General features: G+C 41.6%; 1 protein-coding gene across 2 annotated transcripts in view; it reads right to left on the reverse strand.

Moving 5' to 3' along the window:
• The window catches only part of STAC (SH3 and cysteine rich domain), a 150,763-nt gene that overhangs the window by 70,655 nt on the left and 52,303 nt on the right, over positions 1-27,805 (reverse strand). For both annotated transcript variants that reach the window (XM_064360068.1, XM_064360067.1), the window contains exon 2: positions 17,675-17,951. In XM_064360068.1, the coding sequence (XP_064216138.1) occupies positions 17,675-17,951 (277 nt within the window). The remainder of the gene's footprint in view (positions 1-17,674; positions 17,952-27,805) is intronic.

The raw sequence follows: 27,805 nt of genomic DNA on the forward strand, positions 1-27,805 counted from the left end.
AAGGATAGGCAGCTAGTGAGGACAGGAACAGGTCTAGGATCTAGGTCTACACAACTCTGAAGCGCAGCTCACTTCCCTTCTCCTCACTGCCTCTCCCCGCCATCTGCACGCTGACATATCTCTGATCTACCCTTATCTGGTCTAGATTTCTTCCACTGAAAGTGAAAGGGCATTTGTGGCTCTCAACACGGTCTATTATAATGATAAAATTAAAATATGTATATGTAACCATGGTCAACGTGGATGAGGTTGAAAGAGAAACAGCAAGAGTTTGCAGGAGCCAAAAGTTTTCCTAAGAAGATTCTGGGGCTGCATCTATTCTGGTCCACCACCTACTTTGGAAGAGACATTTGTCTCTTTGGAAGAGAAATGTGATTCTCATCACATTTGTGGTGAGTTACAAATGGGCTCTCATAGTTGACAAATGTGAACAGGACTTTTCAGGGTGGCCAGCTGCTAGAGAGATGTGGGTACCCATAATAGATTCCTATAAGGGATTACTCTACTGGTCTACAGCCTAGTACAGGCCTTTGAAATATGTTGCATCAAAGTGTGGAAGTAGAGTTCCTCCCACTGCACACACTATTGCCAAGCCCTCTAAGCTGGTGATTACGTACCCTGTCACTAACACATTAGAAGTTAGGGCTGCAAACACTATTTATTGAAGAAACTGTCCTTCTCCCATTGTATATTCCTGGCACTTTTTGTTGAAGATCAAGTGACTACAGATGTGTGAGTTCTTTTCTGGGCTTTCTATTTTGTTCCATTTGTCTATGACTATTTTTATGCCAATACCATGCTGTCTGGATTACTATCACTTTGTAATATAGTTTGAAATATGGTAGTGTGAAGATGTCTGTAGCTTTTTTCTTTTTGCTTGTGATTGCCTTGGCTATTCAGGATTTTTCTGTGGTTTCATATGAATTTTAGAGTTGTGTTTTATACATCTATGAGAGAGGACATTTGAAAATTTTGATAGGGATTACATTGAATCTGTAAATCGCTTTGGGTGGTATGGACTTTTTGTTTTTTTAATTCACATTTTCTGATCAAGGTTTTTCAGCCTCTGCACTACTGACATTGAGGTCTGATCATTCTCTGTTCCGTGTATGTGTGCAGGGCTGTCCTGTGCATATTTAGCAGCATCCCTGGCCTCTACCCACTAATACCAGCAGCACCCCTTCTCCCACAGCAGTAACAACCATAAATATCTCCAGACATTGCCAAATGTCCCCTGGGGATAGGGTTGCCAGATAAAATACAGAGGGCTCAGTTAGATTTTAATTTCAGGTAATACATTATTTTTTGTGTTAGTATTTCCCAAATATTGCATGAAACGAGTGTGTCCAAAATATTGCCAGTGACCTATTACAAAAATTTGTTGTTTATCTGAAATTAAAATTTAACTGGGTGTTGTATCTCTTTATTTGCTAACACATGAGGCAAATTGCTTCAGGTGAAAACCACCAATGTAGAGCTACAGTTGGTTTCAGCCATTTTTTTTTTAATAGCTGAAACTGGCTTGGTGAGGGAAGTTCTTGGTCTAAGGCTACAGGGCAAGAATGGTGCAGAGATGAGATCTGAACCCAGGTATCCTGATTATAAATTTTCTCTTCCTTCCTTTGCATAGAAGAACTATTTATCTTTATTCCTGAAGGCTTGAAACTGAGAGATAATCAAGATCAAGGTCATTTGACACAGGACTGTACCCAGGGTTGCCAAGAAGTAGAGACTGCATATACTTTCTCTAACACAATTCTTTGAAGTTAGCTATTGTTTCTCACTTAACAGATGGAAAATTGAGGATCAGGGAGTTTAAACAATGTTACTACATTAACTAGTTAGTATATGGTAGAGCTGGAATCCTAGTTAGTTACTAGATTAACTAGTTAGTAAATGGTAGAGCTAGAATGGTAGGTCTGACAATGCAAACGTGACATTGCATTTCTGGCTGGTGTTCTTTACTTATTTATTCTCCCCCTCTTCCATTAACTAGGTTTACCTGAAACCTCCTAGCTAGATTCTCTGGTTGTATCAAGATACCAGTTCTTTGATCTATCATAATTTAAAAATCAAAAATAAAAGAATAAACTGATCCAGAATTAAAAAAAAAATACGGTCTCTGACACAACCAAATCATGAAACTATTTTATTTTCCTTTTGGATATGGTGCCTCCTAAATGAGGAGTCCATCAAAAGAGAGACAATGGTTAAGCTAGAGAAATCTGTAGACTATGTAGGAAGCATCTGGAAAATTAAAAATTGATTCTGTTATGCTTTTCTTTTAAAGAAAATATGGGATGTTTTGGTTCTTTGTACACAACAGGAAATTTCGGCTAAGAACGGTAGATAGTTTGGTAGAGAGTCATTAACTCCTATTCATCCTTCAATACCCAACTCAAATACCACATTCTTTGTGAAACTTTCATTGGCCTCTTGTTCCTGAGGTAGAACTATAGTTTCTACACTTGGCTTTCGCTAGTACTTTATATATGCCTTGGTTCAGGTGTTTTTATGCATATCCCCAATTATTTACTAGGATAATCTGTATTTATTAAGCATCTGTGGGGGAAAAAAAAGAAAGAATAAGATGAATATCTGTGCAAGAAACAAAGTAAAGGTGTTATTAAAAAATAAAATTAGCTCTTTTCTCAACTATTTTTATATTTCCTTTTCTCTTTCTCCAGTACCTAAGGCCTTTCACGTAACTCTGAAGTTACTTGCTGAGTTTTGGTTTCAGAGAATTTTATCAGGAAGCTATATTAAAGCCTTGAAACTGAAACTGTAGTTCATGGTCCAGCATCACTAGCATCATCCGAGACCCTGTTAGGAATGCAGAATCTCAGGGCCTAACCAGACCTACTAAATCAGGATGTGTATTCTAATAAGACTTCTGAGTGATTTAAATACTCACTAAATTTTTTAGATGTCCTGCAGTATAGATCAGGAGCCTAGGAAAAGAAAATACATAGCATATGTGTTGAAGTCCTTCATTTGGGGTATATGACAAACATCACTAATCCATTACAATAATTTTATCTCTAAATTGAGGCGCAGCTTTAGAAGCTTCTCTGGGGAGACACTTTCAATCAATTAGTATGGAAGTTGATTTGCCCTCCCAGATCTAGCCAACCCTCTCATTTTACCAATAAAGAAACTAAGGCTCAGAGAAGCAAAGTGATTCGGTAGATATCACACTGTTCCTTCACAGCAGAGCTGGAATTAAAATACTAATCTCCAGCCTCATGATCTTATGGTCTTGTCACACCACGCTGGGAAGGTAAGCAGACACAGCTGGAACCAGGGCTTACAAATGACCTCTTTCTCATCATTCCTACGGGAGACCTAGATTACTTGTCACTGTCTTCTCAGTGTGATGTTTTAGAAAGACCTTGATACTTGGAGTTAGAGTATTACAACTTAAACTGCCCTTAAACTTTAGATATCCCTCAATCGTTGCAAAATTTTCTATTAAAGGGGAGAAAGGGAGCATATTTTCTAGCACAGTTAAACTCTAGTATGGGGCCTCCATGTAAAATAACCCGTTCCATCTCTCCCCTAGTCCAAGTTCAGTTGAATAAGATGGTCTCCAAGTTTTCCAGGAAATTCAATAATACAGTAATTCACCAGTGACTTTTGAAATGCCATCAAGCAAGCAGAAAGGACCCTTTAAAAATGTGAAGACCCCAAGACCATCTTTTCCTGCCTGTGTTCACCACTCCTTGCTATACTACATCGTTTCCAACCCTGTCTTAGCTTTAAAAAAATTAATGGCATTCATTGTTTATAAATGCCTCTGTTGATCTTTCCTATTTCGGTTCCTGACTACTAGTGGAAAAACTCTCTCTACTTCCCCCACCCCTCACCGCACTTGGCTTTAAAAATAGCAATTAGAGTTTGGTTGGCTGAGGGCCTTGTGGTTGAAGTCCACAGCCTTTGCCCTCTGGGTCATTGGTTCACATCCTAATACCATGGTTGGTAGGCTCTTCTTCTGTTTTGTGTGTTTTGCTTAAGGTTTTGGGAGGAGGTATCCTCCTGGATGATCATTTTCTCATGACCATCTGGGAAACATCTGGACTTGACATCCCTGACCCAGGTATTAATAATATCTGCTATGCTGTCTTCTTCTCCTCTTTTCTGAAGTCTGCAGTGTTCACAATTTCATGTCCTTTCTTCAGAATTGCTCTTCTAGCTCAAGGCTAAAGAATTTGTACTGATACCCAAGTCTCCAAAGAACGAATTGGCCAATTCATGCTCAACCCCTTTCCCCTATTTCTAGACTGCTTTCCTAGGATTTTGATGTATGATTAATATCAACCTGTTTTTCACACATAGAGATAGCTTTAATAATAGTCAACAGGTTTTAAGTCTTATAGTCCCACAAAGTGCTTTCACATGTATCACTTTATTGTCAGTAAATTCTGTGATGTAGGTATTGTTATTTCTAATCTCATTTTGAAGACACTGGGATTGAGAGAAGGTAAATCAGTTGTCCGAGATCACTTGATCTACTGACCCTCTGACTTCTTAGTACCACCCTGCCTCTCTCCTGCATCTTGGAGGTCTGTATTGTGAGTCTGTTTGTGATGATCTGCTTACTGATGTTCACCTGTGGTACTGTTGATGCCTGTTAGGGACAGTGAACAAAGTTTTACTTTCTACGAAGCCAATGAGACAAAGTTTTTACTTCATCTTTGTCAGTCACTGGAGGTTTGAGCAAGTAAAACTGGGCAGCATGATTGTAATTCTTCAGACAATGAGGTAGTGCAAGCATTCTTGAGGAAAGCAGTAATGTGATGCCAGTTTGCTTCCAGAAGACATTTGGCAGCAATGTGTTCAGTGGATGGGGAGATAGGGATAGAAGGAAACAACGTAATTTAGGAAGTTCTCAAAAGAGTTTGTATGAGATATACTGAAGCCTGGATGAGGCTGGGAGCTGTGGGGAAGAGAAGTGGGTGCTGATGGGAGAGAAGCCACAGAAGTAGCCCTGACACTGTGGTTGTGGAAGGGATTTCTGAATAAAAAGGCCGAGAGGCTGAGAGGATGAGGTACCATCTGCCCTCAGAGGAGAGAGAAGATCAGTGAAGTGGCAGGTTTTATTGAGGGAGGAGATGCTTTGTCTCACTGTGGGTGTATTTAAGCATCTTGGCATCAAGAAGGCATCAGGGCAGCAAACTTCTGGCAGTCGGTGCAAGAGACTAGACCTCCGGAGAGCAGGAGGCCTGCAGCAGCAGTGCAGGGCCCCTGTACAGCAGGAAGCAAGGCAGTAAGGCGGGGAAGAAGCAAGGTGCCTTGAAAGTTGCTAGAACCTGAGCACAACTACATTTGGGTACTGACTCATTTAAACTTTACAACACACCTATTAGGTAGGTGTCTTTTTTCTATATTTTAAAATGAGAAAATAGATACTTAGAAGGTATTCCCTGAAATCTCCTTACAAACAAATATTAGGATAATCTCAGGCAAAGTGATATAGTTCTTTCCGGGCAACAGAGTCAGGCTGGTTTATCATCTTTCATCAGTTTTAATTATATGTGATTCTTGGCACGTCTCTTTATGGCATTATAAATGGGGGGATGGTGTCTGGATCTTAGATTGCAAGGGATCTGGTATAAGCTGAAGTGGATATGAAGCCTTTAAGCCACAGTCTTGCTATGACAACAGAAACATACTTCCCTGACTAGAGGCAGGAGGGCGTGTGTGTGTGTGTGTGTGTCGCATGTAACACATGTACATGTGTATGTATGGGCCTTCCTATGTTTATCGTTATGTTGTTGAGGCAGGGACAGCTTCTGCATTTTCTTACCAAGGTACGGCTAGCATGTGATAGAATGATACCTGCTTTGTTTCTGTGGTTGAATAATCAGAGACTGTTTGACAAGCTATGGAGAAAACACTTGAATAGGATTTAGCCATATATTTCTCTTCTCTCTATCCTTAATAGTTGGGTCATAATGTAGAGACACACACACACACACACACACACACACACACACACACACACACCCCTGCCTGTTTCACTGAGTCCCAGACATATACAAAGGACTGTCCTATTTTATAAAACTGGCCCAGTTCTGTCATTTTATGATATGGTATCCACTGTGGCTGCATAACCAAGGGGACCATTCTAAATTAGGTCAGTGGAGCATTCCCTGTTATGGCAGCTGAATGATAGTGCAGGATGCACATTTTCCAACTGGTCTCTATCTTCTTTGTGTTTATAGCTGCAGATATCCTATTCCTGTGGATTCCTAGCCTTTACACAAAGAAGTAACAATAAGTCAAAAGGCAGGCGGCCTCTCAGCCTCTCAACTTTGTCATGGTTTGGTCTGAACCTCAGGCAGGAAGGCAGGAATCAGCAATATCACAGGCAGGAAAAGGCTTTCCAGTTTCAAGTATAGAAAACTCTTAAGTGCATCTAGGATTCATTGCTGTGTCTGCTTTCTGTCCACCCCCAAGGTTCACCCAAACTCCACCTTAGATAATTTCTCCTCCTTTCTTTCTGTCATGGGCAATATTTTTATTTCTTCCTGGATGGAACAGGGATAAAATATATGAAGCACAACTGGTCTCAGAAGAACATAGAAATATGTAGTCAGAATATATGTGCTGTGATATTACTAAATAGTATGGATTTGGTGACCTCTAGGGAATGCTTAAAAATATAACCAAGGCCACCTTAAATGATCAGACATTCTCCCCCTTTCTGGTCTATTATTTAGGCACTGAAAATATGTTCCTGTGTGTCACTTCTTTCTGCTAAGGTATGATCTGAAAATGCTCTTAAAATACAGGTCTCTTTTTAGGGGCAGGAAAACGATTAATTTCCTGAAAGATCATCTCTACACAGTGGTTCAAGAAATCACCAAAGCGCTTGCAAGCATCATGAGTTGTCATTGGAGAGAGACAGTCTCTTTCCTTTGGTTGACTTAAAAAAATTCCTCCTTCCCCGAATTTGATCATTTAAGACTTCAGTCAATTACTATTAATAGTAAAATAAACAGTTTACAGGGAGGAAGGTCTGTATTTTTTTTCCTTACATTGCTAAGATAGAGGCAGCATCTGACAACTTGGCAAATTTTTATTTTCTGGAATGTTGTATGCCTATAAAGACTTTCTCTTGCCGCTGGTCCCTTTCTCACTCTTAATAGTCATGAGATGTTTAAGGATGGGTGGAGGAAGAAGATAGTGTCCATGTCTTTCTAAGATTAGCATATATGCATATTAAGAAAAACAGATTTAGAGAAATATGCAGTAGTATGATGATCAAAGTCATTGAGATGAACTAGGCTCTAGTTCTAAGGAACTGTTGTTCCTTTGACTTCCTGACTTCCACAAACTGGTACCCAATGGGGTTCAGATATCCTTTCAGCAGCAATTTGGCTTTAGGACATTCTAGCCTAACTGCCTGGATAGGGGTCTGGGTGGGATGGCATTGGAAGGCCAGTGAGTGCACCAGGAGGCTTGTTGAGCCCAACTTGTCCACCTACAATTGAAGAGTCAGTCATGGAAGGAGGCCCACAGGCCTTCGGCTTATAGTGGCAGGGGCTCCTCCTTTCTACCTAGGTAATGTCTATTTCCCTTCCCTTTGCTACCTCTCAGTCTCTCACTTGAATTTATGACGATGTCAGACTTGGTGTTCCCAGATATCAGTACAGGGACACTCACACAGATGACTGAAGTTGTCTGCAATTCTGCCTTCTTAATTCTCGGTATTTTGCTTCATGTATCATAAAAATCATCATAACCGTATTTCTGATGATAATATTTCTCACTGGTTGAACACTCATTTACTCATTTAACAAATTCATATTGGCCAGCTATTAGATGGGTGCTGGGCGTAGTGCTAAGGACACTCCAGAGAACACAGCACGCCATGGCCTCTGCCCTCTGGAATTTATATTGTCACATTTGCCATGTGCCAGTCTATGTGACTGCATTACACGACCTGTCTCCTTTACCCCTTTAGACAATGCTATAAGGAAAGACATGCCTTAGAAGGTTATACTGTATTAAACAAAAGACAATTATAAACAGCATCTGCTTTTGGTTGGCAATAAAATACAAGAGAGTCAGACAGTATGATAAAGGAATCAAAAGAAAAAAATTTTAAAAATATGCTGAAATAATGTGTGGGGTCTAGGGAATCAAAAAGTTTCACAATCCAAATCCTTCTTAGAGGCAGTGAAGGACAGACCTGATCCTGCAGCTGATTTAATTGCTAACATAAAGCAGCAGTGCCCAAGTCTTTAGATTTTATAGACTAGTATAAAAGGCAAGAATGTGCTCGTAGCTTCAGTGAGAGCAAAGCAGACAGGGAAACAATGCTGAAGAGTGGAGCTGAGGAAAGCCAGCCGAAAGCCCTGAGTTGAACTCTGCTCTCCCATCTGCCCCCACCTACAACAGACTCATTAGCTAAACAAGTGGGATCCATGGCAATTGACTCCCTTTTGTATTTGCTACTCATGTTTCCTTCTTGAAAAAATATTACTGAAAATATACTTTGAATAACTGACAAACAGAACAAAAATAAGAGCTTAAGAACAGGGAAGTTAAGTAGAGCTAGAACAGAAGATTTGAAATGTTCCCAACACAAAGAAATGATGAGTGTTTGAAGTGATGGATAGCTTAAATATCCTGATTTGATCATTAAACACTGTGTACCTGTATCAAAATATTGCATGCAACCCATAAATAGGTACAATTATTATGTATCAATGAAAAGGAAAGAAAAGAAGAAAAAGAATTGGGGAGTTACATAGTAATAGAAGAGAATGGTAGTGAATATTAAAACCAGTTGAAGCTAGAAATATCTAAAAAGATGTAAAAATCTTGTTATAAAATTTGTATATATCTTAAGATTTATTCTCAATCAAAAGTGTGAATTATAAAACACAGAAATAACAATAAAAATCTGGATTAAGTTGCAAATTAAGTAGAAATACTGTTGCTAGGGAGGTGGGAGTTGAGATGAAAAGTTTGGTAAATTTATCTGGAATAATAGAGGAACAAAATACCATATTTATTTTTACTTTTTAATAGTTGAAGAAATATAGAATAAAGAATGTTTTTTTGAAAATCTCAGAGGTAATTATTAGTAGATGATCATATTATATATGTAGAAATATAAAGAAAGTTTAAAGAATAGAACATATTATATATATGTAGAAATGTAGAATAAAGAATTTTTTTGAAAATCTCAGAAGTAATTATGAGTAGAAAAGCATGTATCTCCCAAAAGATGAGAGGCTATTAAAAAGAAAGAACACATAGAGCACACGTGACACAACACACACACACGATGGAAGGAAACGGGTGACATGAATTAGAAAGCAGGTAAGTCATATGACAGAAGAAAAGCCAAATATTTCACTCATGACAAGAGATGTAAACCCTCTTCTGTTTGAGAATTAAGAATTCAGGTTGTGCAAAAAAGAAATCTAAAAACCAATTATGTTTATTTTTCAAAGAAGCACTTAGAGAATATGACAAAAAAGTTTGGGTGTAAATGTAGATAAAGGCCTATCAAGCAAACATAAAAAAACTAAGGTGGAAATATTATGATTAAAGCTGAATAAGTGACAGAAGCTTTAAACAGGATAGGATGCCACTGGCTGGGTACAGCGGCTCACACCTGTAATCTCAGAACTTTGTAAGGCCGTTGGCATGCGGATCACCTGTGTTCAGCAGTTCGAGACCAGCCTGGCCAACATGGTGAAACCCTATCTGTATTAAAAATACAAAAATTAGCCAGGTGTGGGGGCAGGCATTTGTAATCCCAGCTGCTCGTGAGGCTGAGGCAGGAGAATCGCTTGAACCTGGGAGGTAGAGCTTGTAGTGAGCCGAGATTGTGCCACTGCACTCCAGCTTGGGCAACAGAGTGACATTCTGAATACGATGCCATTTTATTTGGGTATGGATATAATTCACAATGAAAATATCCCTGTTATGATGTTTGTGCACCGACTATCTTTGCATTAAAATATGTAACACAAAGGAGAAATGAAAAGAAAGATGACAGATGAGGGAAGATAGTCTCTGTGCCAGGTTTCCTTCTGGACTGGATGGAGCCTTGATATACTTGGGAGTAACTTTTAGAAAAATTAGAAAATTTTTCCATGTTGTTCTTCTATTTTTGTTTAAATTTGCTTCTATTTCTGTTGCTTTTATTTCAAGGCAGACTATTTTTTTCCCCATTCACTAATGACTGTTTTAAAAATACTGACTGTGTGCCAGGTGTATGCTGTGTAGCTGCGGTGGGAATAGGTACATAAATTAGAATTGGCTGTGCCTTCAAGAAGCTTAACAAAGTCTACACTGTCAACAACATGGAAATTCAGAGAAAATAAATGATCACCATAGAACTAGGAAAAGCATTTTAATTGAGTCTTGATAGATGTAGAACTGGATTGATGGGGAGAGAGAGTAGGAAGGAACAGCATTCAGATGCTCCAGAAGGAAGAGCCAAATGCTGGGGCACTGAAAATGGGTCCAGAAAATGGTATTAGGACCTTCCATGGAGAAGTGAGTATCTGTGGGATAGCAGTGGGAAACTGATAACAAGAGCAGCCCCCCTCACTTCCTCTTGTCCTGTCTTCCCTTTTGACGGCAGCTCAAGATTTTTTAAGATGACGCGCAATGCTCCAGAGCACAGCAGTATCCCCTAACAGGTGTCACTTCCATTTCTGTGTGAGACTCTGGGATACGTCCTTCCTTGGAGTCTACCAGCACCAATTTTTGCTCAATCTTTGCTGAAAGGATTGTGGTTTACTTTTTCATTTAAGTAATTTTCAATGAGCGATTTCTTAAAATACACAGTACTTGGCAGCAGGCATAAAATTTCAGGAGATTAATAGCAGATACTAGCTTAAAAGTATGTTGTGCTTTTTTAGTTTAAAGGTGCTGTGTACAAGCCATACGTTCATGTGTGTCATTTATACTTAATAGTCTCTGTGAGAACATTGGATGGACTTTATATTGAAGTCTTAACAAGTCTTTAATGAATTTGCCCTTGCGTGCATTGGAAATTCTCTCTGAATTATGTATATTAAAGAGATACATGCCAGATTGTGTTCAATAGCAGCCAAATGGAATTATGGAAAAGTAGCTGTTGATAGAGAACGCCTTAGTTACAATCCATTTGCCCCATTGCCTCCGTTCTCCACCGAGAACCCTTGGGTTGTTTTCAGGGTGGCAGGACTTCAAAATGCTAATGTGCGCTATGGATATTCAAAGGGAGTATGCTAGACAGCGTTTTCCAAGCACATATTTTATCCCCGCCTCAGATCCACAGAGCTTACATTGTCTTTCTTTATTTTTTTTTTAAGAGATGACGTCTCACTCCGCCGCCCAGGCTGGAGTTCAGTGGTGTGATCATAGCTCATCGTAGCCTTGAACTCCTGGGCTCAAGTGATCCTTCTGCCTCAGCCTCCTGATTAGCTGACACTACAGGTGTGTGCTACCATGCCCGGCTAACTGTATTCTATTTAATTTTGTTTATTTATTTTTTTAAGAGACTAGGTCGGGAGTGGGGGTGGTTCACTGTTTTGCCTAGGCTGGTCTTAAGCTCCTAGCCTCAAGCTCTCCTCCCACCTCACCCTTCCCAGTAGCTGAGATTACAGGTGCAAGCCACTGTGCCCAGTGGAGCCTACTTCTGAAGCTGCTTTAAGAAACTCCTTTTTTTAGTGTCTTGAACTCTGCCTCACAGTATCATCTGTCATTTTGTACTTGGGACTCTGAGTGAGTTTAAATGCCCTTCCAGATGAGATCTTTTCAACTATTTTAAGATAATAGTTTTCGAAGTCGTTTCCAAGCCAAACATTGCTACCTCCTGCAAGCATTCCTTATCTGCTAGGTCACCATCTCCTTACCATGACTATGTTCCAGCTTTACTTATTTTCACTTAAAATTCTGCGATCAGGCTGGGTGCGGTGGCTCATGCCTGTAATCCCAGCACTTTGGGAGGCCAAGGTGGGCAGATCATTTGAGGTCAGAAGTTCAAGACCAGCCTGGCCAACATGGCGAAACCTCATCTCTACTGACAATACAAAAATTAGCTGGGCGTAGTGACACCTGCCTGTAATCCCAGCTACTCGGGAGGCTGAGGCAGGAGAATCGCTTGAACCTGGGAGGCAGAGGTTGTGGTGGGCCAAGATCACGCCACTGCTCTCTAGCCTGGGTGACAGAGCGAGACTCCACCTCCAAAATAAATAAATAATAAATCAATAAAATAAAGTAAAATAAAATTCTGTGACCATAATCAACAGGATTCTCTTAGGCGGGCCAAATGTGCAAAGGAGAGAAAGGAACGATTTGCCTCTGTTGGATCAGACATTAAACCACATTTTTGTCCTCTAGTACTAAAGTGGCAGCTAAGTTCTGGACACCAGAGATTAATAATTGCATTGGACAAAGCACTGAGTTCTGGGTACCGCATTTTAATATGGAAAGCTACCATGGAGCAAAGGAGAATATCTATGTGAAACATTAAAATATAAGAGTTTTAGAGAGCATTTGTATTTTATTATTTACAAGCTGCACAGCTCCTAGAACAACTTCAATTAAATGATGGACAGAACCTCAGAGATCCAATTCCATTCTAAGAACACACAGAGTTGGCCTTTACTTTTTAATATTCTCCTTGATCTTTGTTTGGCCTTTCTCACCAAGAGACAACTTCATTGATGAGCAAATACTGCTTTGTCTTTTTAGTTCAATGTCTTTATGTATATATGTGTGTGTGTGGTGTGTATACATATATATATTTTTTTCCATTCAAGGTTTGGTTAATGGCTAATGGCTTTATTGGGCAATGGGATGAGGTCAGAATAGGTCAGAAAACAACCTAATGGTCAGACAGCAGCACAGCAGGAAGGTCTTGGACTCAGTGTAATGTAGTATTTTCTCATGTTATATCGTTCATTATAATGGCAATATAATGTTTTAGGTACAGCAATTGCAAGACTCTTCTGCATTTTAAATGTATTCCTAGTGGAGAGTGTTTTGTACTTCATCTTGTATCATTAAAGTATGTTTGCAGATATAGTAGACCCTTGTCTATACCTTATTTACCATTGTAATGCTGTGAGTGTTGGCAGCCAATGACTCATAGATGCCAACGACCCCCCCGCTTTTTTTTTCTAGGGAGCTATCCTTGGCCAAACGGGATGCTCCTTGTCTGAAATGCCACACTCTCACTACTTCCTGGGGGCAGGCATGGCCAATGACTGAGGGACAGAAATGTACAAAGCCTAGTCCTTTGTCTGAAGGTGGGACCACTCAGTGGAATCAGTCTGAAGTGGACTCCAGTTGAGAACACACCCTTGCTTAGCTACTTCCCCTGCCTCTCCTGCTTCTTCGCCTCTCCTCCTCCTGAGGGCACTCCCCACAACAAATCCCTTTCATAAGACAGCCCGTCTCAGGCCCTGCTTCTAGGGATGCTTTCCTAAGACATTGCCATTATTATTTTCCCCAGTAGATGCCAGTTATGAAAGTGAATGATTCATTGTTCAGCAACTGTATAAAGAAATTTGAAATTTTAGGCAATGCAATCCACTTTTCTAATATCTGTTTAGAAAATAATGACTCCATTTAATATGCTGTGTCTTCTAAGTGAACTTCATTAAAAACATTTAGTTAATTTAAAAATAGTTTGGAAGCAAGGTATCTGGCAATAAACAGAATGGAGTTCCTTAGAAATATCTCCTTATTTGGGCCGGGCGCGGTGGCTCATGCCTGTAATCCCAGCACTTTGGGAGGCCAAGGCGGGTGGATCACGAGGTCAAGAGATCGAGACCATCCTGGTCAACATGGTGAAACTCCGTCTCTACTAAAAATACAAAAAATTAGCTGGGCATGGTGGCGCGTGCCTGTAATCTCAGCTACTCAGGAGGCTGAGGCAGGAGAATTGCTTGAACCCAGGAGGCAGAGGTTGCGGTGAGCCGAGATCGCGCCATTGCACTCCAGCCTGGGTAACAAGAGCGAAACTCCGTCTCAAAAAAAAAAAAAAAAAGAAATATCTCCTTATTTGATGAAGTAGACCCATGTATTGAGTTAGCTATATTAATAGTACATATTGACTTGTTGAAGTCTTTGAAATTTCAATGAGATGCAGATTATTATACAGATTCAATGCTCTCCTGAAATGAGTCATTGTAGGCAGTTAATTCAATGTAAGATAGAATGCCGCAGACGGAATACGTTTAAGTGATACACAGTGAAGCTGAGTTCTCCCACCCCTGACTCTCATTGTCAAGACTTAAGAGTGAATCTGCTTGGTGGAGGAATTATGTTCCTCTGGCCAAGTACAAGAGACAGCTCAGAATTCTTTTAGACTAAGACTCAGTATTGAGTTCCAGTGACTCAAAGGCAGGGACACTCAGCATTGGAGCTGACAGGCACACCTAACTGCCTGTTTCTCTCATGTCTCCATGAAAAGCTGCGTTGTTCATCTTTGGCTTACATAGGTGACCAAAGTTTCTGGGAAGGGATAGCCTAAGAGGTGGTCATAAAGGGTAGCAGTGTGTTGAAGGCAAGGTTAGGTTAACTGGAGGGCATGCCACGGTGCCTGCTTAACACAACGGGTCTGGGAGTCTGGTAAGTAGCAGTTTCAGGTGTCAAGTCCAAGGGCAAGGGCCTAGCTGCCAATAAGAAGCTAAGGAAATGAGAAATGGATGGCCAGTGATTGAGGCTGGGGTCCTGGTCTACTTTATTGATCAGGGATCTTATGGCAAAGGTATGACCTTTCCACCTTCAAGGCACAGGTGTCAGGAATGTACAAATGTGAGTCCTTGTAAACTGAACTGTGAGTGTCCATTGAGGATGTCAGGTTCATTTTATTATTTATTTATTTATTTTGGGACAGAGTCTCACTCTGTCACCCAGGCTGGAGTGCAATGGCTCACTCTTGGCTTACTGCAACCTCTGCCTCCCAGGTTCAAGCAATTCTCCTGCCTCATCCTCTCAAGTAGCTGGGATTACAGGTGGGCGCCACCATGCCCGGCTAATTTTTGTATTTTTAAGTAGAGACAGGGTTTCACCATGTTGGTCAGGCTGGTCTCGAACCCCTGACCTCATGATCCACCCACTTCAGCCTCCCAAAATGCTGGGATTACAGGCATGAACCACCGTGCCCAGCTTCATTTTATTTTTAAAGAAGTATCCATCAGCAGGAAAGTGCACAAATGAGGTTGATTCTTCTTGGCTATCATTATACAACCTTTGGTTCCCAGTGAAAGGAAAAAAAAAAAACCCCAGCCTTAATATCTTTTCTGAGATGTTATTCTAAGGCAATAATAGCAGGTAATCTTTCCCTAAAATCTAGAATACGAGGATAACCTGGCTTGGGGGAAACAAATCTTTAGGTAATCTATGTGGAGACAGAAAGCTATGTCGGAAGGGTCGAGAAAGATAAAGAGGCAGATCAATTGTGCTCCATTATCAGATACTTAAAACACCCTGTGTATTGTTTTAGGCAGTTAGAGCATGTACCAGCCCCTACTTCGTCTCCGTTTCTCTTCCCCTTCTCACCTCCTTCTTCCTGTCTTTTCTCTCTCCCCCTTCCCCTTCTGCTCCATATTCCTTTTCTAAACCCCTTCGTTCTTTCCTAGAAGGAGCCTAATATTTGGTTTAGTTTGTTTCTATCCTTGAAAACAGCAGTGAGATTTGTTGATTCTTTTTTTCTTTATAAAGATAAAATGGCAGCTGCAATGTAAATTTATTTCGGACAAGAGAAAGGCGTGGTGCAATTCTCTTTAGCACAGGACATTTTTTTTTTCTGGTGATATTCAAAATAGAGTCTTTTAAAATTGTTGTTGTACTTGAGGTGTACCTGGATTCCTCTTTAGGGTAATGACTATGACATTCCTCAGAGGTGAATTCATTTCCGTTATTCATTTTTAAAAACACATCCTCTGTCTTTTCACACTCATCACAATGAGATCTAAAATAGAGGCTCATCATCACCTATTTAAGGGTTATTTATGAATAATGCTGCCTTGAAAAGGCCTAGTGGAAATTTCTCTGGAAATTGAAAGTGACACATCAGATTCAGAAGCCATGCAGGCACAGAAACTAAGTTAGAGGCCGAAGTGTCTAAGTATTCTGAGCATGAGACATGAGGAGACCCTCTCACTGCCCCCGCTCCAGCCACCCCAAGCTGACAGTCAGATGCTAGGCATTGCTTCCATATGGAGACGTGAAATGGAAGGGTGGGAGCTCCAAGACTTAGCAGACTCTACCGGACAAAAAAAGATCAGTAATCCAGAGAGCATTCTGAATGGCAAAGGGACGTCAGACAAGGGCAGCTGCTGTGCCTGATGCCGGGACAGGCTTGCTCCCAGATGTAAATAGAGCAACCTGTATAAACCTGGATTTTTTTTTTTTTTTGGTACAACCCTGACTTGTTTGTTACATTTTTTTCTATGAAGTATGTGAATGGCAATAAATTAATCTAGACTAAAGAAAAATAAAATAATAAATGGTAGATGAGATACTAGGCCCATTCTCCACCCATCCGTTTATCCAAGCCTGTTGCCAGGTGGCTGGCAGTCCTTGCTACTAGAGATGGCAGGTGGGGGCTTTGGGGTTGCCCCTGCCTTGACCACGGGTTTGACCACATAATTGAATTCGGCTAAGGAAATGCCAGTAGAAGTCACAGTATGCCACCTCCAGCCTCAGGCCTTAAGAGGCTTTGCATGCCCCCAGCTGTCCTTGCCATGAGAAGAGCGTGATGTGGCCAGCGCGCTGGTTCAAGGAGAGGGCGGGAGATGAGCAGAGAGAGGATGGAATAATGAAGCTGAGTCTGGATCAGCCAAGCCCCAGCTGACCTGAAGATATGAAGCTGAGTCTGGATCAGCCAAGCCCTAACTGACCTGAAGATACGAAGCTGAGTCTGGATCAGCCAAGCCCCAGCTGACCTGAAGATGCCTGAGTGAGAGTAAAACATGGCCATTTTTAAAGAACTTTTAAACTTTTCAGCACTTTAAAACTACTTTTTAGAGTGGCTTTTAGGCAACTTTCTGGTGGAAATCTTTGATTGATACAAGCACCGTTCCTAAATGTGGCTCATTCGAAAGAACATGAATCATAGTGACTAGAAAATGAGAACGTGAGTTAGATAAAGGTTTTCTGAAAATGAGAACAGGCCTTGTGCGTATGATTGTAAGAAGGGTGAATATTGCCCCCCATTTTGAATATCCTACTCCCTAACTGAGCCTTGGCAAAGGGTGAGGAGAACTGCAGAACATTGACTTTCAGGCCATATTGGATGTCACTGATATGTCCACGCACATATGACAGACACTGGCTTTTTGTGGGAAGCAACAAGCATTCCAAGTCTCACTCGCTGCCCACATGTAGTGACAGGCTGATGCAGGTGTTCAAACACACAGACCTCATGTCTCAATGCAGGAGCACGCTAAAGGGCTCTAGGGATCTGCAGGGGATCAGCTAAAGTCTTGATTACAACTATATCACAGCCCAACTTCTTACCCAGTGCTGCTTCCCTTACCTTCTCACAAATATTGTTCCCCAAAGCACTCCTGAACGATCTTCCTGTATGTAAACCTCTGAGCCCTAGCCTCTGTGCTTAGGGACCCGGACCCATGGCATACCACTCTCACTCAGCTTTCTGGGATTGCTAGGATCTGGAGAAGGGGGTGGCAGAAGGCCTTACCCACTATCATGTGGTTGCAGACGTCACAGAAAGTGGGCTTCTTGAAGATGTGTTCCTGGAAGGCATGAGCCTTGCCACCTGGATGCAGGCCAGCCCTGGCGGGTGTGGATGTCAGGCTTCCTGGAGCAGGGAGTGGGCTGGAGCCGGGGCTGACCTCAGCCACCATGTGGGCCTGCAGTTTCGTGTCTTCGCTGTTGGTTCGCTGGAAGAAGTTGTCAGCACTTTTGCTCCGTAAACTCTTGGTCTTGAAAGAAAGTGATCGTTTTAGTTTCTGGAGCTGCAATGCAATGACAGAACAGTCTCTTTTACGATCAATGGATCAAGCAGACCCAGGCTGTGGGGGTGAGGTCTGCTGTGTGCACTTGCACAGTCCCCACTGACACCCTCAGCCTCTGAGGAGGCTCATAAATGTCCCTGTGTGGGTGGGGTGATGGCAGTGCCTAGTAAAGAGGGAGTTTCCCCCGCCCCTGCCACCAAGCCAGATGAGCAGAAAGAAGTCCCATTTTGCCTTTGCTTCTGTCCCCTCCTCCTCCTCCCCTGCCTCCTTAAAGTCCTACCCGTGCATTGTTGAAATGTCCCACCACATTGGGTTTTGACATAATTTGCCTTTTGAATTTGAATCATTGAAAATATTAAGTATCCAAACTCATGGGCTCAAAGGCTAGATGTGTAAAGCTGGCCTTTCTCTCTTATGATCACTTAGCAGCCACTTGTCTGCACACAGCAAAGCAGAAGAGGCCATTGTCTGACTCAAAATTAATCTCGCTAAACTATCCGCAGAACACAAACCAGGAACTCTCAAGTCTGCTTGGGTCTGAAGCATTTGGATAAGTAACCTCTGTGTGTGTGTGTGTGTGTGTGTGTGTGTGTGTGAGAGAGAGAGAGAGATTGTTTTTGTGTGTGTGTGTGTGTGTGTTTAGGACATACGACATATTGAATTATCCCTTTGACTTTCTCTGCTCCTCCCGCTGCCCTCCCTCTTGCTTTTGGCCACGATAAACAAGACCATTTCTCCTTTGCCTCTGGGACTTGTGAAAAGGCATCAAAACAGGTTTGGAAAAGCACAAGCTTCTGACAGGTCTGGGTTTGAGTTTGATCAGCCTCTCTAATCTAGTGTTCCTATGAAAGCTAGAGGAATCTTTTGGAAACACAGATACGAACATATGAGTCTCATGGTTAAAATCCCTCAAGAAGTTTCCTCTGTTCTTAGATTTAAAGAAAAGTTCCCTGTCATGGGCTCCAGGAACTGGAAGAATCGGGACCCGGTACCAGCTTGGACATGGTGCACCTTGCTCTGCCCATCCCCACAGTGGCCTTTTACAAATCTCTCCTGTTTACTCTGCTTTCCCATCACTAGCCCTTAGTACATAGATTTTTTTTTTTCACTCAGCAACAGGTCACTTCACTTTTATGGTGGTTTCTTTTTGTAATTGAATATCCATGGGAGTTCTTTCTGTTGCCAGGAATAAACACGTATGGCCCAAAGCTGCAGAAAAAAGATGCTCAGATATCAAACTGAAAAGCTTCTGCACAGCAAAGGAAGCTGGAAGAAGCTGTCAGCACTTTTGCTCCATAAACTCTTGTCTTGAAAGAGAGTGATCATTTTAGTTTCTGGAGCTGCAATGCAATGACAGACCAGTCTCTCTTGTGATCAATAGATCATGCAGACCCAGGCTGTGGGGGTGAGGTCTGCTGTGTACACGGCACATTCCCCACTGACACAGGGTGAAGAGACAACCTATAGATTGGGAAAAAGTATTTGCACAATATTCATCAGAAAGGGAATTAATATCTAGAATATACAAGAAACTCAAGCATATCAGTGACAAACAAAAACTTCCAAACAATCCAATTTAAAAATGAGAAAATGATCTGAACACACAGTTCTCAAAAGAAGACATACAAATGGCTGACAAATACATTTAAAAAGTTCAAAACCACTAATCATCAGGGAAATGCAAATTAAAACCACAGTGAAGCATCATCTCACCCCAGTTATAATGGCTACTATGAAAAAAACAAAAATAACAAATACAGAGGAAAAGCAACTCAGAGAACTGTTTGTGGGAATGTAAACTAGTACAACCACTATGAAGGACAGTATGGGGGTTCCTCAAAAAACTACAAATAGAATTACCCTATGATTCGGCAATCCCACAGCTGGGAATTTATCTAAAGGAAAGGGAATCAGACATCTGCACCCCCATGTTAATTGTAGCACTATTCACAATAACAAAGATATGGAGTCAACCTAAGTGTCCAACAACACGATAAATGGATAAAGGAAATATGGTATGTATACGTGATGAAATACTATTCAGCCATAAAAAAGAATGAAACTCTGTCATTTGTGGCAACATGGATGGAGCTGGAGAATATTATGTTAAATAAAATAAGCCAGGAAAAGAAAGTTAAATGCTGCATGTTCTCACCCATAGGTGTAGGCTAAAGAAAGTTGATCTCTTAGAAGTTAAAAGTAGAACAGAAGATAGTAGAGACTGGGAAGGGCAGGGGGAAGGGAGGATAGGGAGAGATTTTTTACAAACAAAATGAAGCTAGATAGGAGGAATAAGTTCTAGTGCTCTATAGCACTGTAGGATGACTGTAGTTATCAACAATATATTATATAGCTTCAAATAGCTAGAAGGAGGATACTTTTGAATGTTCTCAACTCAAAAAACTGATAAATCTTTGATGTGATGGATATGCTAATTACCCTGATACGATTACTATACGTTATATGTATTGCAAAATCACTATGTACCCCATAAATATTATATGTCAATTAAAATAAAAATAATTATATGTCAATTAAAAATAAAATTATAAAAGTAATTAAAAAATAGAAACAAAAGATGCTCAGTACTCTTTGTCTAATAAGGGTCTCCATAAGTCCGGTTAGACTCCTTTTACACAATATATCAGACAAGTTTACCAGGCCTTGCCAAGCCCAACCCCCTGTGCCTGAACCCCCTAAGTTCCACCTCAGAAGTCCAGGAAGATATGGCGGTCATTAGTGTTTGGGGTAGCCTACTAAAAGTCTGCGGTTATCTCCCCTTTCCCTTATCTGTGCACTTTGTAATGTGAATTTGCATCTCAGTCTATCAAAAGTGGAGCCTAGTTTCCTACTCCTTGAATCTTGTTGGTTTCTGAAATTTGACCAATAGAAGGTAGCAGAAGCAATGTTAAGGGAGTTCCAAGCCCAGGCCTTAAGATGCCTTGTATGCTTCTGTCCTCCCCCAGGAAACCTGCCAAACTGCCCAGTGTAGCCTGAAGGATTATGAAAGACACATGGTCCAGTCAATTCCTTGCCACTCTAGGATAGAGCCCGGAAGCAGAGCCACTGTGCTGCCCTGCAGGCATAAGGGCATCTAGATGAGACTGGAAGCAGTGTCCAGCTGAGTCCTTTTCGAACTGTCAACCCACACACTCTTCAACTAAAAAGATGACTGATGTTCTAAGTCATTAAATTGGGTAGCTATTGTGTGTACACAGCAATAGATGACCAGTACAATGCTCCTGCATGTGGTGGGATTGTACTTCTTTGCCCACCTGAAGTCAGGTGTGGTTGTGTAAAGCCAGCTCTCCACTTCAGGGAGCCATACAAAATAGAGGCCCCGCAAAGCCGTCTGAAAAGCCCCACTAGGGCTGCCAATAGGGCATCATCAGCTAGAAAAGGCTAGCCAGAGAAACCGCAACAACCTGCAGAAACATCAGAAACAGTGGGCCAGCTAAGACTCTTGTCCCCTTCCCTCTGCCCTACAGCTCAAACTAACAGAGGAGTCAGAGCTGCCAAAGGAGGAGGAAGAGGGAGCTGTCCCTGAGTTACTGTGGCGTTGCTTGTTGCTGAGGCATGAGCTAGTGTATCCTCATGGATACAGGGCAGTGGGTTTTGCGTCCTTGGGAGCATAGCATTGATTTTGAAGAGGACACTCTATCTCTGAAAAAGTTAAGTGAGAGGGGCCAGGAGACATTCATTGGGATTGAGCCCCTTTGAGGTGAGGACCTGTATGCAGCAAAGGAGCCGAACAGACCCTCTTCACTTCAAGTCCTCCAGGCTATAAACTGGACTGGTGCTGGAGGAAGGGAGGCTTACACAGGAGGTGAAGCTGAAGTTTTATTTTAGAAGGACATTTAATACCCTAAAGTGAACAGGAAGGTAAGGAACCTGCCAAGGTTTGGTCATGGGATGTGCAGCCCAGGGAGAGGTTTATCAAAGTAAACACCATCACACAGAAAAATAAAAATCATTTTCTGTTTGTTCTCTACTGAATTCAGATGACTCAATAAATTGACTACTCATATCTCAAAATCAGAACAGCATCCACCCTGTTGTGAGGGTTGCAGAGGGTAATGTGTGTAGAGCCCTCTGAGAACTCCACAGGATGTAAGTGGATGGAGGATGATGGGGGGTGTGCAAAAGAGGGGAAGCAAGAAGCTGGGAATATGGAGCTGAGCTAAGTGCTTCACCAGGTGACCCCTCTTGATCCTCCCAACCGTTTGGTGAAGATGCCATTTTACTTCTGGAGAAATAGAAGCTGAGGGTGGTTAAGCAACTTGCCTAAGGTCACACAGCTTCTGTGAATCAAGACCAGGGCTCAAACTGAATCTGCCTTACTCCGATCCCCATGCTCTTTCTACTGCTGGTGAGTCTTTAGGGCATGGATGGAGGAGCGTTACCCCCCACCTCCAGGGAGATGACACTACTTCTGGCCGTCAGTGAGGATGTGGAGCAGGATGCAAATCTGCTTTTTGGGGAGCTATTTCTTTTTTATTTATTTCAAATTTCTAAAAAATGATAAAAGAGCATGCCCTGTTTCTCAAAGGAAAGCATCAAATGTCACTGCACGGCCTCTGCTGCCAGGACAGGGAAAGTGATGCAGGGGCTGCTTATGCATATCCAGTCCTCCTGTGCTCATGTGCTTTACTTCTCCTTTCAAACCCTTCTTCATACGTGGTGTGGTGTTCTGTGCTCCCTGGAAACTTGTGTATGACGTTCAACTATAATGCCAGGAAACCCGTGGCTTTTTTCTTGCTCTAGGGGATGTGGCTTGGAAATTGTATCAAGCCATTGGAACCTACCTGCCTCTAGAACTGGAGAATGTTTTTTTGGAAGTCAATGTGACTTATTCCAGTGGAGAATGTAAAAGAAATACCTACAAGTTAAATTAAGCCCTAGACATGAGCTCAATGGAACATGCTTTCTCTAATTATCTCTAAAAGAGCAGAGGCCAGGTGAGAGAGAACATATGAAATGCAGTAATAGAAGCAAAACCTGATAATCGCAGATGTCACAAAATGATTAGCTTCCATATACCACTGCCATGGCCCAGCTCCATTTTATTTATAATGATAAAAGAAACAGATATTCTTGAAAACCTTACCATGTGCTTGAAACTACTCTATATAGTTTACTTCATGTAATCATCCTAGTAACGTTATGGGCAGGGGATCATTCATTCATTAAATAATTCATTCAGTGAATATCTGTCATGGGTATTGCTCTGAACTAGGGATAGACCTTGATTTGGGGGCTATGACAGTAAAAAAAGGATTAAATCCTTCCTTTTAAGGTTTTAAGGTCTAGTGGGTGAAGATAGACTATAGATAGATAATCAGAGTGGTAAACAATATAAATTTGGACAGGGGGTGAAAACGAAAATAAGGCCAGAGATGGGCCATTAGAAGGTAACAAGGAAGGCTTCTCTGACAGGTGACAGTGGGACAGAGACTTGGGGGAAGTAGTGAGTGTTGGAGCTACGCTGGAGAAGAGCATTGTGCGCAGTGGGGAAACCTAGAGCAGAGGCCTCAACAAGAGATCAAGGGTAGGGTATTTGAGAAGCACCGGGAGGTCGGTGCATCTGGAAGAGAATGATAGGGGAGAGAAGGAGCAGAGATGTCAAGGCTAGCTTCCTGCTGGACCTTGTAGGTCACGGCAAGGGCTCTGGAATTTATCCTAAGGGTGGTGGTTTTGAACAGGGAGGTGAAAGGCTCTGACTTTTATTTAAAAGGGTCACTCTAGCAGCTGTGTGGAATACCGGCTGTAGGAGGGCAAGCTGGAAACAGGGAGACAAGTTGGGGGAAGAGTCTCTTGCGATAATCCTGATGAGAAGTAATTTTAGCTTGGTTTTGTATAGTTATGGTAAGATACGTCTGAATTTGGAGTTGAGTTTTGGATACATTTGAAATGCTTATTTGGAATCAAGCGGCCCGGCCAGTTAGGCAGCTGAATATATGATTCTGGGATTCAGGGGAAAGGTCCAAGCTGGAGTAATACCTTGGGAGTCATTAGCATATTGATGGTGTTTAAAACCATGAGTTAGGCAGCTGAATATATGATGAGATCACTACACAGGCAGTGAGTGCAGACAGTGGAGAGAAGTGATCTGAGGACAGAGCCCTGGGGCATCCCAGCATTTAGAGGACAAAATGATTGGTAAGGACAAGAAAAGGAACGTGAGAAGGAGAGGCTAGTGGGGAAGGAGAAGTCTCAAAGAAAGGAGTGTGTTAGAAGCTGAGGGAGGAAAACGATTCGAAGAAGAGAGAATAGCCAAAAGCATCAAATGAATATTAAATAATAATGTCAAGTAAGGCGAGGTTTGGGAATTGGTTACTGTATTTGGTGAAGGGAATGTCTTTGGGGGACCTTAATAGTAGCAGATTCAGTGAAGTGGTGAGTGTGAAAACCTAACTGAGGAGGTTTCAGGAGAGGATGGCTGGAAAAAAGTGAGCCGAGGCAGTGAGCATGGACAGTTGGTTTGAGAAGCTTTGCTATAAACAGGGTTAGTGAAAAGAGGCAATATCTGAAGGGAAATGTAGTATCCCAATATCTGAAGGGAAATGTAGTTTTTTTGGTCATGTTTTGTTTAAATACAGGAGCTTATTCCAGCATGTGTTAAATCTGATGATGCGTAAGAGAGAAAGAGGGATGCTGGCACCACGTTCCTGGGTAGTTGAGAGGAGGAGGGATCAGTAACCAAGAAGAAGGGTTGTCTTTAGATTGGAGTGAGGCAGGCCTCCATAAGGAGAGAGACAGAGAAAGGTTGGAGTAGTTGGTACGGACTGGATGTGGCTTTTCACTTTTGATTGCTTCTGTGTTCTCAGTGAATACAGAAACAAGTCTATCCCCCGAGTCAGAGACAATGGGAGGTGGAGGGAGATGTCAGAAGTTGAAAGAGGGAGATGTGGAATAAGCATTTCAGAGACAGGGGAGGGTGAATGAACTAGAGTAACACACAGTGGTAGGATGGGAAGGTAGCTCAGAGGGTCCATTTCAGGTTATTGCCTCATTTTACAGATGAGAAAACAGAAAAATGGCAACTTGCCCGAAGTTAAATGGCTAGTAAGTTGCAGAATGAAGATCCACATACAGACCTCTCTGTCTCCAAAGCTCCTAAAGCCGAATGGACTTTCATGAGAAGGTATCCCACCCTTGACATGCGCTTAGTAAAATTTCTCTGCTTAGTGTGTTTTATTTTCTGGTGCCAGCTGGAATTTCAGCAATAATCCATGTGGTTGCCAGGTTGAGCAACACTTCTATGGCAATTAGTCAGGCAATGCAGAAATTGGGAGTCATGAGAGCGTTGGAACACAGAGAACTGCAGCCTGAAGGTGAATGTAATAGCAGGTGTATTGATTTACCAGTGTGCACTTGCTCATTTCTGCCAGGATCTGAAGTCCACACTATATGGGAAAGGGGCCGTTCTGGTGCAAAGAGTCTGCACACACAGGCGGTAAATCAGGAGGCACAGTCACCATATCAACTTGGTTTCCTGCCCATTCACATTTAACCATAAAGTTGGCCGCCATGCTACAGACATTTCCTTGGCTAACTAACACTACCACAAATGCGCTGGCTTTTACTTCTGAGTGGAAATGACATCGTGGGGAAACCTTTGACAAGCCAATGTTTCCTCCTTGATACTCACATGTGGCTACATCTTTGATTTTTAAATGAACATTTTTTCTTTTTTATCTCTTAACTTTTCTAAAATAGTTATGTCTTGTTCATTGAATTAAGAGCACTGAAATGCTCATTATTCTCGTTTTTTCTGTGAGAAGATAATAAACCATTACATGATGACATCTAAAAACTGAGGAAATAACTGATACTGTGGCCCAGTAGTCCTTGTGCATTCACTCTGGAAGTCAGCTCCCTTCACACTCCAGTCGCCACGCAGATTCACCTCATCTATTCCAAGATTGGTTGATGCTGTAGTTTGTCAAAGCGCGTTCCACACTCACCTCTAACATTTTACACGTGAGTTAACAGGCAGACAGTGAGCACTGGGGCTCTTCAGAAATGGAGTGCTCAGTATGAGGATTAAATTTATCAACAACAGTTTTACCCACTCACAGCTTGATTTCTTTTACTGCAAGTACAAGATATTCCAGGTATTGATTTTCTGTAGTTTGGATGGTGATTTCAAAGTTGAAATACTCTTCTTACATCGACCTGGCTCTGTCATACCCAGCTGCAAAAACCAGTTGTTAATGAATATATTGGTAAAGCAACAGTTATTAAATATGATTGATTGCATGTTCTGCCACTGATAAAATGTGTAGTCTTGGGCAAATCTCTCAAGCTCCTTGGCTTAGATTATACCAGTAAATATAGAGAATGAGCTCAGTGGCTGCAAAGTTCCCTTCCAGCTCTGAGAATTCAGCATGGTGAGAAAATACAAAAGACTTTAAATAGTCTCAACTTTTAGGAAGTCTAAGATCTAATCCTGGAGACAAATGGCGATGCAGAAAACTCTCTGAGGGTGACAGAAGCCCCTGTATTTATATTAACAAGTGGTAAGTTCAGTGTTTTGATCACTGCCTATTCTAATATGTCAGAAACAGGAGCTATCAATGGAGGCTGAAACAGTCAGAGACATTCTTTCAAACTCTGAAGTATGAATCGATGTTAAAACATATAATTCAACTGTTTAAGTGCTCTGATGGCCTCCCTTAGTTCTAGGTTATACCAGGTTGCTGAATGTGGGATATGGTACATTTCTGCTGGATTATGTTCATCCACCTGTCCAGTATTATTTCTTTATATGTGTGTGTGTATATATATGTGTGTATATATATGTATACACATATATATACACACACACATATATACATATATATATGTTTTATTGCACTTTAGGTTCTGGGGTACATATGAAGAACATGCAGGATTGTTGCATAGGTACATACATGGCAATGTGGTTTGCTGCCTCCATCCACATCACCTGTATCTGGCATTTCTCCCATGTTATCCCTCCCCAACTCCCTACCCCGCACTGTCCCTCCCCTAGTCTCCCCACAACAGACCTCAGTATGCGATGCTCTCCTCCCTGTGTCCATGTGTTCTTAATGTTCAACACCTGCCTATGAGTGAGAACATTCAGTGTTTGATTTTCTGTTCTTATGTCAGTTTGCTGAGAATGATGGTTTCCAGGTTCATCCATGTCCCTACAAAGGACACAAACTCATCTTTTTTTATGGCTGCATAGTATTCCATGGTGTATATGTGCCATATTTTCCCTGTCCAGTCTATCATCAATGGGCATTTGGGTTGGTTCCAAGTCTTTGCTATTGTAAACAGTGCTGCAGTGAACATATGTGTGCATGTGTCTTTATAATAGAATGATTTATAATCCTTTGGATATATACCCAGTGATGGGATTGCTGGGTCAAATGGAATTTCTATTTCTAGGTCCTTGAGGAATCGCCACACTGTCTTTCACAATGGCTGAACTAATTTACACTCCCACCAACAGTGTAAAAGTGCTCCTATTTCTCCACATTCTCTCCAGCATCTGCTGTCTCCAGATTTTTTAATGATCGCCATTCTAACTGGCGTGAGGGTATCTTGTAGTTTTGATTTGCATTTCTCTAATGACCAGTGATGATGGGCATTTTCTCATATGTTTGTTGACCTCATACATGTCTTCTTTTGAAAAACGTCTGTTCATGTCCTTCGCCCACTTTTGAATGGGTTTGTTTGTTGTTTTCTTGTAAATCTGTTTTAGTTCTTTGTAGATTCTGGATATTAGCTCTTTGTCAGATGGGTAGATTGCAAAAATTTTTTTCCCATTATGTTGGTTGCCAGTTCACTCTAATCATTGTTTCTTTTGCTGTACAGAAGCTCTG

This window comes from Aotus nancymaae, unplaced genomic scaffold (genome assembly GCF_030222135.1).
Source record: "Aotus nancymaae isolate 86718 unplaced genomic scaffold, 86718_ANA_hifiasm-v0.15.2.pri h1tg000038l, whole genome shotgun sequence".
Lineage (NCBI taxonomy): Eukaryota > Metazoa > Chordata > Mammalia > Primates > Aotidae > Aotus > Aotus nancymaae.